Here is a 14,189-nt window from a genome sequence, read left to right as displayed (position 1 = left end):
ATGTTTTATATATATTGTATGATTGATATGTGTTTATTGGACAAAAGAAATTTCTCATACAAATGACTTTTTTCACTAGGGAGATTAACCTCCCCCCGTTCTGCTGAGTATCGTGAATATGTAGCTTATTTTGTCACAATTATCTCTTAATATCGCTCTGAATAAGGTTTTAAAGAATTTGGGACAAATATGAGCTCTTTTATATTATAGTACATCAAGCTTATCGAACTTTTTTATCTGTCATTCTATCGTTCATTTCATTTCAACTAGAAACTACTATATATTTAATTTATCTATTCAAATCGCCATTAGCATTTAATTGGTGACTACTCCCTAATCTCTGTTTCTGGAACTATATATGCCATCGTTCCACCCTTACACCACAAAGCTTCAAAAACTTGAGGTTCATCTCAGATAAAAACAATTTGCTAGGTTTTTTTTTAAAATTACTTTTAGGATTTCTGAGAGCACATCAATTTCACTCTATTTGAATGACACCGACAAGCAAATCAGCATAAAACGCTCATCATAAGACTTGAATATAAGTTAACCACACCGGAGCACGCAGTGAATGCGTCGTGGTGGACTAATGGTTACTGGTCGTTTGTTTGCTTGTTTATTTTGAGTTGACAATAAAGGAGGAAACCAGGAGAGCGTAGGAAGTACATTCACGGGATGGCGCTACTGTCTAAGGTAAAAAAAAGTCTTCTGCGGACAAATCTTTAACTTCTCCAAAGCGCGAACTTCTTCAATTCCTTTCATAAACAAACTTCCCAGATGACTTAGATTAGCAGATATCAACTTTCAACTAAATAAATTAATGCAACACGCTAGTAAAAGGTTCATCCATGCTTTTTTTTTTGCAATTATTCATGAATGCTGAGATTTTTTTTTTTTTAATCAATGACCTTGTCGAGAAATGAGGAGTCCGAAATGGAAAATTGCACCTTTGCATAACTGCTCAGTGGTTTTTCTGTTTCTAGCGCAATCACTCTCATGCCAATATTTCAGTAACTGAAAATAAGAACCAAAAAGGTGCCACAGGAAATGCATTGCCTGGGGGAGATGCGACATCCTTTTTTAAGAGTATTGAGCGGCATTGACCCGAGTGAAAATCCGTCGAATTTCTTTGCGGATCGCTCATCACGTCACAAATATGTTACTATGTTGCTGTATATATGCGGTCGAAAGAACAGTGGGGATTATTGGGCGTTGCAAACAGTCCCCGATCTGGAGACGGATCAGTTTCTCTTTAACAGCATTTTCTCGTTATAAGCTTTGGCTTCAAGAGTGGACACTGCTGAATATGCTCGGTAGTGTCAAGACTCAAGAGAGGAAACCGCTACGTTCTATCACTCAGGCTGATATCCATCCCATTAGCGCATCTTCCTCGTGACCGACGAAGCTGAGGGAGTTGCACGGATTGCCGACGTCCCGCACAACCGTCCGCAGATTTCTCCATCTTGTAAAAACTGCTTTGCAAATGTGTTCCTTCATGCTTTTAACCATCAAATTAATCGATCATTCACAACCAGAAAACTCAATTTTTTTAACATTCGCGAGCGCATTAAATTGCCGTTTTTTATTGAGGAGAAGAAGCTATTTTGTTGGCAAGATGGCAATTTTACGTCAAGTATGCTTATAACTGATTCGTGATTCCAAGTGATAGATTTTATTCATCCGTTAACTGTCCCTGCTTACACGCAGCCGCTCCTGCTCTATCTCGCCCATCAAGCGGTGCACGTGGGGAACGCCTACCATCCCCTGGAAGCGCCGTCATCCTACGTGAAGAAATTTCGTTACATTAAGGACTTGCGGCGCCGTATTTTTGCGGGTAAGCCAGTCAAAATTATCTCTCTACGCATAATGATTTATTGCATTCGCCAACTACAAATACATCAAAGGGGGGAGCGAGGAGTAAGTCAAGGGGTACGCGAATCAAACAAATGCTCACACTTAAAAAGTAGTACTTTATACTGAAACCATTGAGTATAACGGATGGCACTTGACCTAGTCGCGATAATGCATGGGTTAAAATGGCGCCAGTACCAACTGGCCTACCTGCTGCAAAATCATCAGCGCGGCATAGATTTCTCTCTGGCAACCTCCTGCATACAGGTACAGATGAGGTTCCACCAAATCGAATTTCTTACATGATTTTATTTCTAAACATATATATCCGAACGTGTTGGAATGTCGTTTAGTAGTCTTATTAAAACGCTTCTTAGAAACAATTGTGCAGGTGGCGTGGTTCTAAAGGGCATTCAGCTTTATGTAAAACGCAGAATACAATGCCTATGTTAGGAAAACAAACTACACTTTTTCTATGGCTGCTATACCTAAGAAAATGTACTCTCGTATCGTTTCGTTTCATAACCGCCTCTTCAGACGTCCATCGAGCTCGGCGATTTCATGCCACATTAGCGTAGAACCTTGTTTGAGCAAATGTTTTCTTTACTAAAATTGTAAATAACTTCACACCAAATGTCTTCCCTGCTAATTCTAGCGGATAACTTAAACTGCCGTAAGATGATACTGAAAATCAATTTTGCCACTAAATTTAGCTAGCAAGCCGTGAGGAACGGCCTCAGGCGATCTTACGGCTTAATGGTCCTAAGAATGCTGTAGCGCTTAATCAAACCTGTGGCGCTTCACGCGTCACCCTTGTCACCAGGGAGTTTTAGTAGATCGTTCTGAGACCTCCAATAACCCTGACACTGCCGACGCCTTTGCGCAGGCAGCGTATTGTTATCAGATTTTGTTATCGGAGGCATCAACGCGGTCTACTAAAACTCCCTATTTACAGTTCAAGAAACGCATGTCGTGGGCACCCACGTGGTACTCAATGCTAACTAACGAATCACCAAACAAGAAGATTGACCAGAGTAAGTCACGGCTTTCATTCCTTAGCTGTCAGTCATTATACCAGGGAGTTTCTATAGAACATTTTGTATACCCTCGCCTCAGGTCCCGTAGTGGAAAAATTCTTAATTCGTGATAAAAAAAGAGCAAGGTATTACAACCTTAAACTAAGTAAAAGACTGCAGCAAAGGCAAATCATGAATGATATGCAGTCACTACTGCTTTGAAGTATAGGTGGGTTTATTCAGCTATGAAGTGATACGTTTTGAATCCGCCCGAAGACCCGCACGAGAGGCCGAGCTCCCGCTCTCTATGCGCTTCGTCGTCTTCCAACCCCGGCTATCGAACATCTCCCCTTTTCCTTATTGTCCAAAACGACTTGGTGGCTTGACCAATCTTCGCGCTCGTGTAGTGTACCCACGTTGTGGCTCTACGTCAACACTGGGTGGTTCATCGTCAACACTGAGTGGTTCATCGTCCTGGTGGCCGTTGTATATACTTGTACCTGGGAAATCATCGTACGACGTCTCATCGTCCTCCTTGTTTTTGCTTCGATCAATAACAAGAAACTTCGGGTTTCGCCGGACAGTGCCATCCTTTGTGGATACCCAATATGAGCGCGGCGAATCGGCTTTCTTGAGTACTGTCCCCCCTTTATTCAGGTCTCTGATCCAGACTTGCTGTGATGACTGAAGCTCTGGCAGGTTCCTAACTCCATGATGCCTGTTGAAGCCAGACGCTCGCTTGTTTTTTGCTTGTCTCTCGCTCTCTTTCAACAGGGAGAGGTCAGGTGTTTTCGGGCTGAGCAGATGTAGTAGGACCGGCACCTGCGTTCGAATCTTTCTGCTGAACAAGAGCTCTGCGGGACTGAATCCACAAGATAATGGTGTAGCACGATATGCAAGAAGCGCTCTATAAGGGTCACTTGACTTCTTAAACTTCATTTTTGCTACCTTCACGACCACCTCTGCTGCGCCGTTACTTTGAGGATACGTTGGGCTTGACGTGACGTGTCGGAAGCCCCATTCTTTGCTAAATGACATGAATGCCGATCGAAATTGGGGGCCATTGTCTGTAATGACCGTCTCAGGTATCCCGTGTCTAGCGAAAAAAGACTTTGCTTTTAGAATGGTTGTTTCCGGTAATTGGTCTTCGAGGAGAGCTACTTCGAAGTATCTAGAATAATAATCAGTGATAAGGAGATAGTTCTTGCCTTCCACGTAGAGGATGTCCATGGCCAGCTTTTGCCAAGGGCGTTCTGGAAGCGGAGTTGGGATCAGTGGTTGACTTCTGTGCTGCCTCTGGTGCAGACAGCTGGCACACCTTTCAACCATTTCTGTAATGTCTGTAGTGATGCCAGGCCACCAACACGACTCTTTGGCTCTTCTTGCGCACTTGAAAACGCCCTCGTGTCCATCGTGTAGAAACTGCAGTACTGAAGGTCTCATTGAGAGGGGTACAAGGTATCGCGAGTTTCTCATTATAATGCCGTCATACAATGTCAGTTCGTCTTTAAACTGCCAGTATTGACGGCAGTCCTGAGTTGTTTTTAAATTACTTGTGGGCCACCCATCCGTAATGTACTTTTTTAAAATGCGCATGGTCGGGTCATTGTCTTGAGCTGCCGACAGTTGTTCCCAACAGACATCTGAAGCCGGTACGTGAGGAATGAGAGCGTGCTCGAATTCTGTTACCTCTTCTGCTATGCACAGGCCGTCTTCACTCTTGAGAGGTTGTCTCGATAGGGTGTCTGCGACTGTGAGGTCTTTTCCCGGAACATGTTCTATTGTGAAGTCGTACCTCATCATCCGGAGACGCATTCGCTGAAGTCTGGGTGTAAGATCGTCCACAGGCTTTCTGGTAAACAGTGGTATGAGAGGCTTATGATTAGTCTCAATGTAAAAGGTTAGTCCTACAAAATAGTCCTTCAGCTTTTCGCAGGCCCAGGTGATTGCATACGCTTCCTTTTCTATCTGAGAATACCCTCTTTCCGTTTCAGATAATGATATTGAAACGTAGGCAACTGGTCGGAGAGTTTCATCTTTCAGATGCTGCATGAGCACTGCTCCTATACCATAGCTGGAGGCGTCTACTGATAATATTGTCGCTTTTTTTGGAGAGTAGAGCGCCAAGACTGGTTGAGATGTCAGGCTTGATTTTGCCCTCTCGAACGCTTGCTGCTGAGGAGTTTCTCAAACAAATTCAACATCTTTGTGGAGCAACTCTCGCAAGGGTTGAAGTACATCTGCTAAGTTTGGTATAAATCTTGCAATAAAGTTTACCATACCGAGGAACCTCTTTAGCTCTGTTGTATTCATCGGAGGAGGCATGTTTAAGATACTTGATATTTTTTCTTTATCTGGGCTTACACCCCTGTCATTAATGACGTGTCCAAGGAACTGAATTTGTTCTTGAGCAAACACGCATTTCTGTGCGTTTAGGGTGATCCCATTTTCTTGCAATCTTGTGAGGACTCTTCGGAGACGAATGTCGTGTTCCCTCCGTGTGTCGGCCCATATCAAAATATCATCGATAAGGCACGTGACTCCTTCCAAACCTTCAAGAATTTGGTGCATCATCCGCTGAAAGATCTCCGGCGCGCAGGAGATTCCAAATGGTAGTCAATTAAATTTGTACCGGCCAAACGGTGTGATAAAAGTCGTAAGCAGCGTCGACTCTGGGTGCAACTTGATTTGGTAGAAGCCTGAATAGGCATCGAGATGAGAAATTTTCTCGCCTGCCCAAGAGTCGCTGGAAGAGGTTCCACACTCGGTATCGGGTGGTACTCCCTCAGAACACTTTTATTAAGTGATGTGTAATCAACGAAGATGCGAACATCACCATTCTTCTTTGGAACTCCAACAACAGGTGAGCACCAGCTCGTTGGTTCCCGAACTCTGGAAATAACACCTCCGTTCTCCATCTTTTCGAGCTGCTCTTCAACTGCTTTCTGGAGTGGAACTGGTATGCGTCTCGGTGACGACAAGGCAACTGCATAAGTATCAGGTTTTAGCTTTATTTCGCACACGTATGCAGCTTCCCCTAGACCCTTAAAAAGCAAGGGGTACTCCTTGATTGGATCTAGAGCTTCTGAAGTCGACAGCTGATTTACTCGTTGGATGATGTTTAGGGCTTCTATCAGGTTCAAGCCGAGCAGTGGCTCATTGACATTTCTTGTTACATAGAAGGCGCCCGTTGTCTGAGAGTCCTTGAACGTGACCGTTGCCTGCAGCACGCCGAGAACATGCAGGCGTTCATTTGTTGGTCCAAGAAGAACTTTATCCGCGTGTCGAAGACTGCCCTGGTCTTGCAGTTTGGATACAAAGTGCTCCGGTACGACAGAGACGTCAGCACCAGTGTCCAAACGAAAGTTCACATCTTCGCTCCCACTACGAAGCAAGACTCGCCATGGTGCGCATTTGCCGGAGGACGTCACGGTTCCTGTGAAGTAGAAGTTTTCGTCAAGGTGCCCCGAAGTTATAGGCTCTGAGATTTGATGCAGGAAGGTCGACTTCGACTTGCAAATGCTTGCGAAGTGACCCGGCTTTCCACATTTGTGGCATTTGCTCTTTGATGCTGGGCAGTCTTTTCGTGGATGAACGTTATGGTTGCCGCACCAATAGCAAGCTTGAGAATTTTTGCTGTCATGCTGTGCTTTTCTACAGGTGAGGTGTGCCTCTTGAATATCTTGAGGTGGTAGACTTGAACCTGATCAGGTTGCGTGGCATCCTCTTGTCTGAGGGCCTCCTGTTGTTTTCCGACTATTTCAGTTTGCTTCGCGAGAAGAACTGCTCTCTTTAGTGTCAATTCACTCTCTATTTGCAGCTTCAAGGACAGTCGTTTATCGCGAAAACCAACGACAATACGATCGCAAATAAGCTCATCGTTGATTTGGCCATACTCACACTTCTTGCTCAGTGTGTGCAGCGCCGTGGTGAAGTCCGCCACTGGTTCACGATCTTTTTGGATACGAGAATTGAACATAGCTCGCTCGTAGACAATGCTCTTTTTGACAATGAAATGTGTCTCGAAAGCTTGGATGACGGTTGAATAGTCCTCAGCTTCAGAGGTCGGAATGTTGAGCGTCGCATAAATTTCCTCCGCTTTAGGTCCCATCAGGTAAATGAGAGAGTTTACCTGGTCGGCCTCAGGCTTGACGTGCAATCCAGATGCCGATCGAAAACGCTCCCTGTGGCGCTTCCAGGTCAACCATTGTTCCGGATAAAAATTGAAAGGTTCAGGAGCGCTGAGCTGATATGGCATCGAGGAGGTGTCTTGCACCGATGAGGTGGCTTGTCCAGATTGCGTCATGAGCAGGCCTGGGTCTGAACGATGTAGTCTGGGCCACACACTTCTGGCGTCGAAGATAGCTGACGAATCCCAAAACTTCTGACACCATGTTTTAAAGTATAGGTGGGTTTATTCAGCTATGAAGTGATACGTTTTGAGTCCGCCCGAAGACCCGCACGAGATGCCGAGCTCCCGCTCTCTATGCGCTTCGTCGTCCCAACCCCGGCTATCCAACAACTACTAAAAGGCGAATTTCACCCAGTGGCGTGGCGAGAGCAAAATGGATGTTTTTCCGGATAGCGCAAGTTCCTCGATTCAAGATGACGGTGCCCGCATAGAAAATGGCTACACCCTAGTGAATGCTCTTGTATGTATAAGAAATGATTAGGTCCAATAAACGCATATGGTCATATAAGATCATATAAGAGAACGCAATAACGTTATAAAAACATGTAAGAAGAATATAGGATTATTCACTCTTTACAAGTGATCTAGCCAAACTTCCTGTATGGTATGATACCTGGAAGATGAATTTAAAAGTTTAAAAATGCGAAAACATCAAATTAACGAAAAAAAGTTATTACTTCTGCTTACATCTTAAATAGGAAAATATTTATGGTTACCTGAAGTGTAAAGTATCTGGGTGATTTATAAAAAAAGAGACATGTTGAAATGATAGTTTTGAAGGCTATATGTATGCTAAATTTAAACGAAGAAATCTTTGGCAGACTTCAAGACAAGTTAAGGAAACGTTATGCTTAGATTTCTTCGTCATGTGCATTGAATACGCTTCGGTTGTCTTGCATCCGCATCAAACTTATTTAATTGGCAAACTTAACAAATACAAAATTCCTCCGCTACATTTGTAATACACAAATATGAACCTAGAGCAAGTGTCATTAACATGAAAGAGGAGTTAAACTAGGAGAAACTGAGTGAACGCAGAAATATTTTTATGCATAATTTTGAGGTGATATCTGTAGTGGAACACGATACGCAGGGTCCGAGAGCCGGTGACGAAAAAGAAGCAGCTCGCTCCCGGCGGTTTTATTTATAACCCACTTAACGAACACGTGGCGCCCTCTAGGTTAGTGGCGCTACTGTACATCTCTCCTTCTAACAAAGACAGAAGATACCGGTGACGTTTAAAACCTAAAACCCTAAAACCATCAACTCTTCCCAACACCACAACAACACCACAACGTTGGAAAGAGTACATCTCTCGTAACACAGACCGCAGTTATAGGTTGAGTCTTTTGGGGCGGACTATCGCCCGACCATATCGAGACCTCTGAACTACTTGAGACTCAGGATCCAAGGGTCTCTGACTGACGACGTCAGGGGTTGCTGGACGGCTGAGAGTCCGCTGCCGCAGACCAAGAGGTCCATAAGCAAGTGACTCGTCCGACTCCCGTAGATCAGGAGGTTCTGGAACAGGCGCCACTGGAGGCGTGTACGGCACCAGATGCTTCCGGTTCCGCTGCAGAACTCCTCGGGGTGTCTCCACCACGTAAAAACGTGGTCGCTGTGCTTCGCTCAGAACCTTGGCACCACACTAAACGTCCGTGACCCAGACATCCTCGCCTGTAGCGAGCGGACGCAGTTCCTTCGCCGCATGTCGACGATTGAAGTCGGTGGCCTGCCGACGCTTGTCTGCCTTGTCCTTATTGAGGAAGACCTCCGTCGATGGCCACTCGGGTCTCAGCTTCTCTGACGGCTTCGGTAAGCTCGTCCGAAGCCGTCGTCCCATCAACAGCTGCGCGGGGCTGAACCCAGACGGCCCAGGGGTGTCTCTGAAGACCAGTAACACCAGAAAAGGGTCGTCGTTCTTGGAGAAGAGGCCCTTGATCGTCCGGACCGCGCGCTCAACTTCCCCGTTGGATTGAGGATAGTGCGGGCTGCTCGTCACGTGCTTGAAGCCATAGTCGCTTCGGGCCATTGTCGCTTCGGATGAGCTCTGGAATGCCAAAGCGTGCCGCTACACTTTTCACCGCCTCGACCACTGATGAGCACGTTGTGCTTCTTAGTGTGATCACTTCAGGGTATTGTGAAAAGTAGTCAATGATCACTAGGAAGTCCTGGCCGTTAAATTGAAACACGTCAATTCCCAGCTGCTGCCAGGGCAGCTCGGGTGAAGGTGATGGCAAGAGAGGCTCTGCACGTTGGACTCGTGTAGTCGCACACTGCTCGCAGTTCTCCACCATAGACTTGATCTGCTTGCTGATTCCTGGCCACCATACAGAGTCACGCGCTCGAGCGCGGCAGCGGTTCATACCTTGGTGACCCTCGTGGATGATCAGGAGGACCTCGTCTTGAAGCGACGACGGGATGACTAGGTGACTCCCTTTGAGTAGCAACCCATCGCACACTGTAAACTCGCCACGGTGCTTCCAGTACTTCAGAAGGTTGACTCCCACCTTGGGTTTTACGGGCCAACCATGGTTGCAGTGCTTCACGAGCGCCATGCACTCGCCGTCTCTAGCCTGCTCCTGACGAAGCCTGTCGAGTCCAACGGGCGACGTGTCTTGGATCCCATGAACCACATTCTCCACGAAGAGTTCCATTGCGCCGACCACCGCTGACGCTTGTCCCAACGGTGCCCTGGATAGGGTATCGGCTGTCGCCAACAGCTTGCCAGGAACGTGGAGTATCTTGAACTGGTACCTCATTAACTTGAGGCGGAGACGTTGAATCCGTGGCGGGAGGACATCCACATCCATGCTGCCAAACAAAGACGTCAGGGGAAGGTGATCCGTCTCTACCAAGAATTGCAAGCTTCAGACGTACTCATCAAAACGTTGAACCGCCCAAGTGACCGCCAAGGCCTCCTTTTCGGTCTGGCTGTACCGTTGCTCAGTGGGAGTCAAGGTCCGAGACGCGAAAGCCACTGCTCTTCGCTCTCCTGAGCACTGGTCCTGCAGGAGCACAGCACCAAGTCCGAACAAGCTGGCGTCAGCGGACACAATAGTAGCCAGCGCCGGATGGTACCTTGCCATGCAGACCTCTGAAGACAGCATTTTCTTCAGCTTCAGGAAGGCAGACTGCTGATCGAGTCCCCAGGTCCAGGCGCTATTCTTGCCCAGCAAAGCTCGAAGAGGTGCAGTCGTGTCCGACAAGTGTGGCAAGAAACTGCCCACGTGATTCACCATTCCCAGAAGTCTCCGGACGCCTCCAACGTCGACGGGTGGTTCCATCTGTTGAACCGCTTCACACTTCTTGGGGTCCGGTGAAATCCCATGCTCGTTCACGACGACACCAAGGAAGTCGACGCTTGTCACGCCGAACTTGCACTTCGACTTGTTGAGCGTCAGTCCGGCCTTGCTCAGACGCTGCAGCACCTCCTTTAGGCTTTGGTCATGCTCAGGACGGTTTCGACCAAACACCAAGATGTCATCAATCATATTGACCACGCCTGCCTGCCCTTCCAAAATGTGAGTCATCACACGCTGGAAATACTCCGGCGCCGATGCGATGCCAAAAGGCAGACGGCGGAAGCAATAACGCCCAAAGGGTGTTATAAAAGTTGTCAATTCCTGGCAACTTTCTGTCAGCTTGACTTGATGAAAGCTCGATGTAGCATCAAGCTTCGAGAAGATCTTTGCGTCGCCGAGAAGGCCCAAGACTTGGTCAACCGTAGGGAGAATGTGGCGCTCCCTGAGGACCACTTTGTTTAGCTTGGTAAGGTCCACACATAGCCGGTAGCCCCCCGACGACTTCGGGACTACAACAAGTCCAGCGCACCACGGCGTTGGGTTGAGGACCCGCCGGATGACCCTGTCCTTCTCCATTTTATCCAGCTCTGCTTTGACGGTGTCTCGCAGCGCAATCGGAATTCTCTTTGAGACCGCCAACGAGAATGGAACCGCGTCAGGTCGTAGCCTGATGGTATATTCACCGTGAAGCTCCCCGAGGCCTTGAAACAGCTCGGCTGGGACGTTTACCCCGTTTCGGCACAGAGGAACTTCCGGGATATGGTCCACAAACTTCACGACGCCAAGGGCTTGAATCTCAGGAAACCCCAAAAGAGGTAATGTCTGAGAACGGACGACGTAAAGCCTCTGTGTCACGCATTTGTCCTTCCATGACAAGCTGGCCATGAACGTTCCTAGAACTTCCAGCGGGTGCCCACCAGGGCCTGTCAGCTCGCCTTCCGGACGCTGAAGATGTGCTGGGATGCCCGAAAACGTACTTGGAATGACGGACACCTCAGCACCACTGTCCACCTTGAAGTTCAGGGGAAGTCCGTTGACCTTGACCTCGACGAACTTGCTTCTGGGGCGGGTCGCCGTGCTGACAGCACCAAGTTCAATTGATGCCAACTTGCCTTTCTTTGAGCGGCAAACGGTTGCAAAATGCCCCTTCTTGTGGCACAGGTTGCATGAAGCCTTGCTCGCTGGACATTCCGTGCGCGAATGAGGAGACCGTCCACAGTGGACACAGAGAGAGGGACTTGACCCGCTTGCTGCCTGTGCGCGCGCTTGTCTCGGCGGGTGGTGCCTTTTCACCTTAGCCGCATCGATGTTCGGCGCAGTGGTCCCCGATGATACCGCTGACTCTCGGAGTTTTCGTTCTGTTTCAGAATCTTCATGCTGACGCACCAGAACGAGAGCTTCCTCGAGCGTCAACTTCGAGTTTCGGCAGAGTTGGTCTGATAACTTAGTATCGAGCAGCCCGACAACAAAGCGGTCCCTTATCAGACGGTCCGCGACTTCCGGTGGGCGGTGGTTACAACGCTTCGCCATGTTGCAAAGTGCCGTGCAAAAAGCATCCGCTGACTCACCGGACTGCTGAGAACGTCTGTGGAAACGCGCGCTTTCGTACAGTTCGTTCACAGGGTGCACGAAGTAGCTGTCGAACTTTTCCTTGACCTTGGCGTAGTCTCCGAGCTCGTCCTCGCCAAGCCCGAGTGACGTCAGGACGATGCGGGCTTGAGATGCCATGCAGTACAGCAACGTCCGAGTGCGCACTTCATCCTTTGCCGTGTAGAGCCCCGAAGCAAAAGAATAGTCTTCGAACCGCAGGATCCACTGCGGCCAATGACCTGCATTCTTGAAATCGAACGGCAGCGGCGGCTGTACAGTGTTAGCAAAAATAACACGCCCAGACGTGTAAACCGTTGTCCCATAGCGGACACGTCGAAACGTGTTCGTTTTACACGAGGCCATCTGTGTTTTTCGTCTACACATGAGGTGCTGTGTAAACTTAACACGCTACACCGTGTCTGCGTTCCGCAAACCCGTTTCGAGCGTGTTCCTTATGAAACGTGGCGGCCAGCGGCCGAGAACAGGCGAGAGACGAGCCCAGCGAGCCGCGCGCCTTTCAGCCGAATTGAAAGCACACAGGGCGCGTTAGTTCTCGTTCGATGTCTTTTATACACAGTAAAGTCTCCAAGCGGCGGACGTAGCTACTTGCAAAGGTACGTACGTGCGCTTGTCGGCGGTCGGCGGCGTCAGTAGCTTCAACAAACCGCTCAACAAAAAAAAAAAAAAACGAGTGCCAAACTCACATGGATAAATAACTGAGCAAACTATTTAGAATCGGGCGGTAACTTGCGCCACCTATCGAGATTTCTAGCAGCCTGTTTAAAAAAAAAAAAAGAGTCTGTTAACACTGCGAACGACCACGACGACCACGACTGCACAGCAATCCTACATACAACGCAGGTAACACAGCACACAGCTACACAGCACCGACATGTACAGAAACACACCAACCGACACTACGCCCGACACTTCCTACTCGATATCCATTTCTCCCCGCGGCGCATATAAGCTTGACATGTGCGGGTGAGCTCTTTGGTCGCTGACCATTACAGATTTATAGAAGAATACACAAAACACGGCGCAATGGACAGCCGTGTGTTAGAACTGTTTGCATTTAAAAAGTATGGAGGCAAAATTTATAATGTTAGTCCGTTGCAATAAATAACGATATGTTAACAATAAATCTTAAACTGGTCATGAAAAAGTTCAATTTTTTGTTATTTTCTTGCTTGACCAGTGTTATGAGCAGTCCGACTAGCTTGAATCAGATGGAAAACAAATTATTGGGATTTTTTTATTACGTATACAATATTAAATGAAAATTATCTTTGCGCAAAGCATTTTTTACATATTTTTGTGAAGGACATCCGGAATCCGCCCAACACTTCACTTCCGCTAGTTGCAGCAGTTGCAGTACGGGAGCAGACGCCTTCACTTTTGGGGCGTTTTGATACAGTTTGTTGTCGTATGTCGTGTCGGTGTCGAGAAGAGCGGTGGGGCTTGGGAGTTTGTGACCGGTGTTATTCGTGAACACTGGTGTGGGGCGCTGATGCGTCTTTTTTTATACTGCCACCACCCCGAACTTTGAAGATACACGGGCCCGTGGCAGTGCATTATGCTGAATCGCGAGCTCCTTCTCTGTTGACGTCGCTTTCCTGGTACCACTCGTGGGTACTGCAAGCGTTTAAACAGTGTGCACCGTCTCGCCTACATCCCCGGTGACGTACTCGACCTGTTGAAACTTATTGCTTCCGTCATTTTAGAGTACGCAAGGCAGTTATCTCGTTGGTCTGGTTTCGGTTATAAAAGCAAGGCAAAACGCTCGTAGTTCCCGCCCTCACTACACGTTGGACATCTTCCACACTTTGACACCGGATAACCGAATGAACGAGGATTTACATTCACTTCCGAGGTTACTCTCGCCGCTTCCTCACCGTTGAGCAGCAGGATGAGCTGGCGACAAGCCGCGGATGAAAGGCTTGAGCATCAACAGCCCAAGCGCACTCGGTGCCGATGCGGGCGACGCGGGTTTCTGTCAACCGGGAGGCCAGCACAAACCGTGACCGTTCCAGCTCTTCGTCATGACACGGTGTTGCAGAGAGCAGGGTAAAATACAGCTACACGGATCACCGAAGCAAACGACTGCTATATTAAATCTTGGCTTTTGATTGCGCCTTTGTAGTAGATCATCTTATTCGTTTTGCTGGAGAGACGCAAACGACGGGCATAACAAAATCGCTTGCGTATTCCGCATATCTCACAAAAGCATTTACC

The 14,189-nt window shown here is 47.8% G+C and overlaps 1 protein-coding gene across 1 annotated transcript in view; it reads left to right on the top strand.

Annotated features, from left to right (window-relative positions):
- Positions 1–14,189, top strand: part of LOC8038473 (arylsulfatase B-like) — a 41,622-nt gene that overhangs the window by 10,496 nt on the left and 16,937 nt on the right. Inside the window, exon 6 of the mRNA XM_040221661.1 lies at positions 1,708–1,834. Coding sequence (XP_040077595.1) covers positions 1,708–1,834 — 127 coding nt within the window. The remainder of the gene's footprint in view (positions 1–1,707; positions 1,835–14,189) is intronic.

This window comes from Ixodes scapularis, unplaced genomic scaffold (assembly GCF_016920785.2).
Source record: "Ixodes scapularis isolate PalLabHiFi unplaced genomic scaffold, ASM1692078v2 PGA_scaffold4__175_contigs__length_147842914, whole genome shotgun sequence".
NCBI classification, from domain to species: domain Eukaryota; kingdom Metazoa; phylum Arthropoda; class Arachnida; order Ixodida; family Ixodidae; genus Ixodes; species Ixodes scapularis.
Note: the sequence above shows the minus strand (reverse complement) of the source record. Positions and strands in the feature narration are given on the sequence as shown.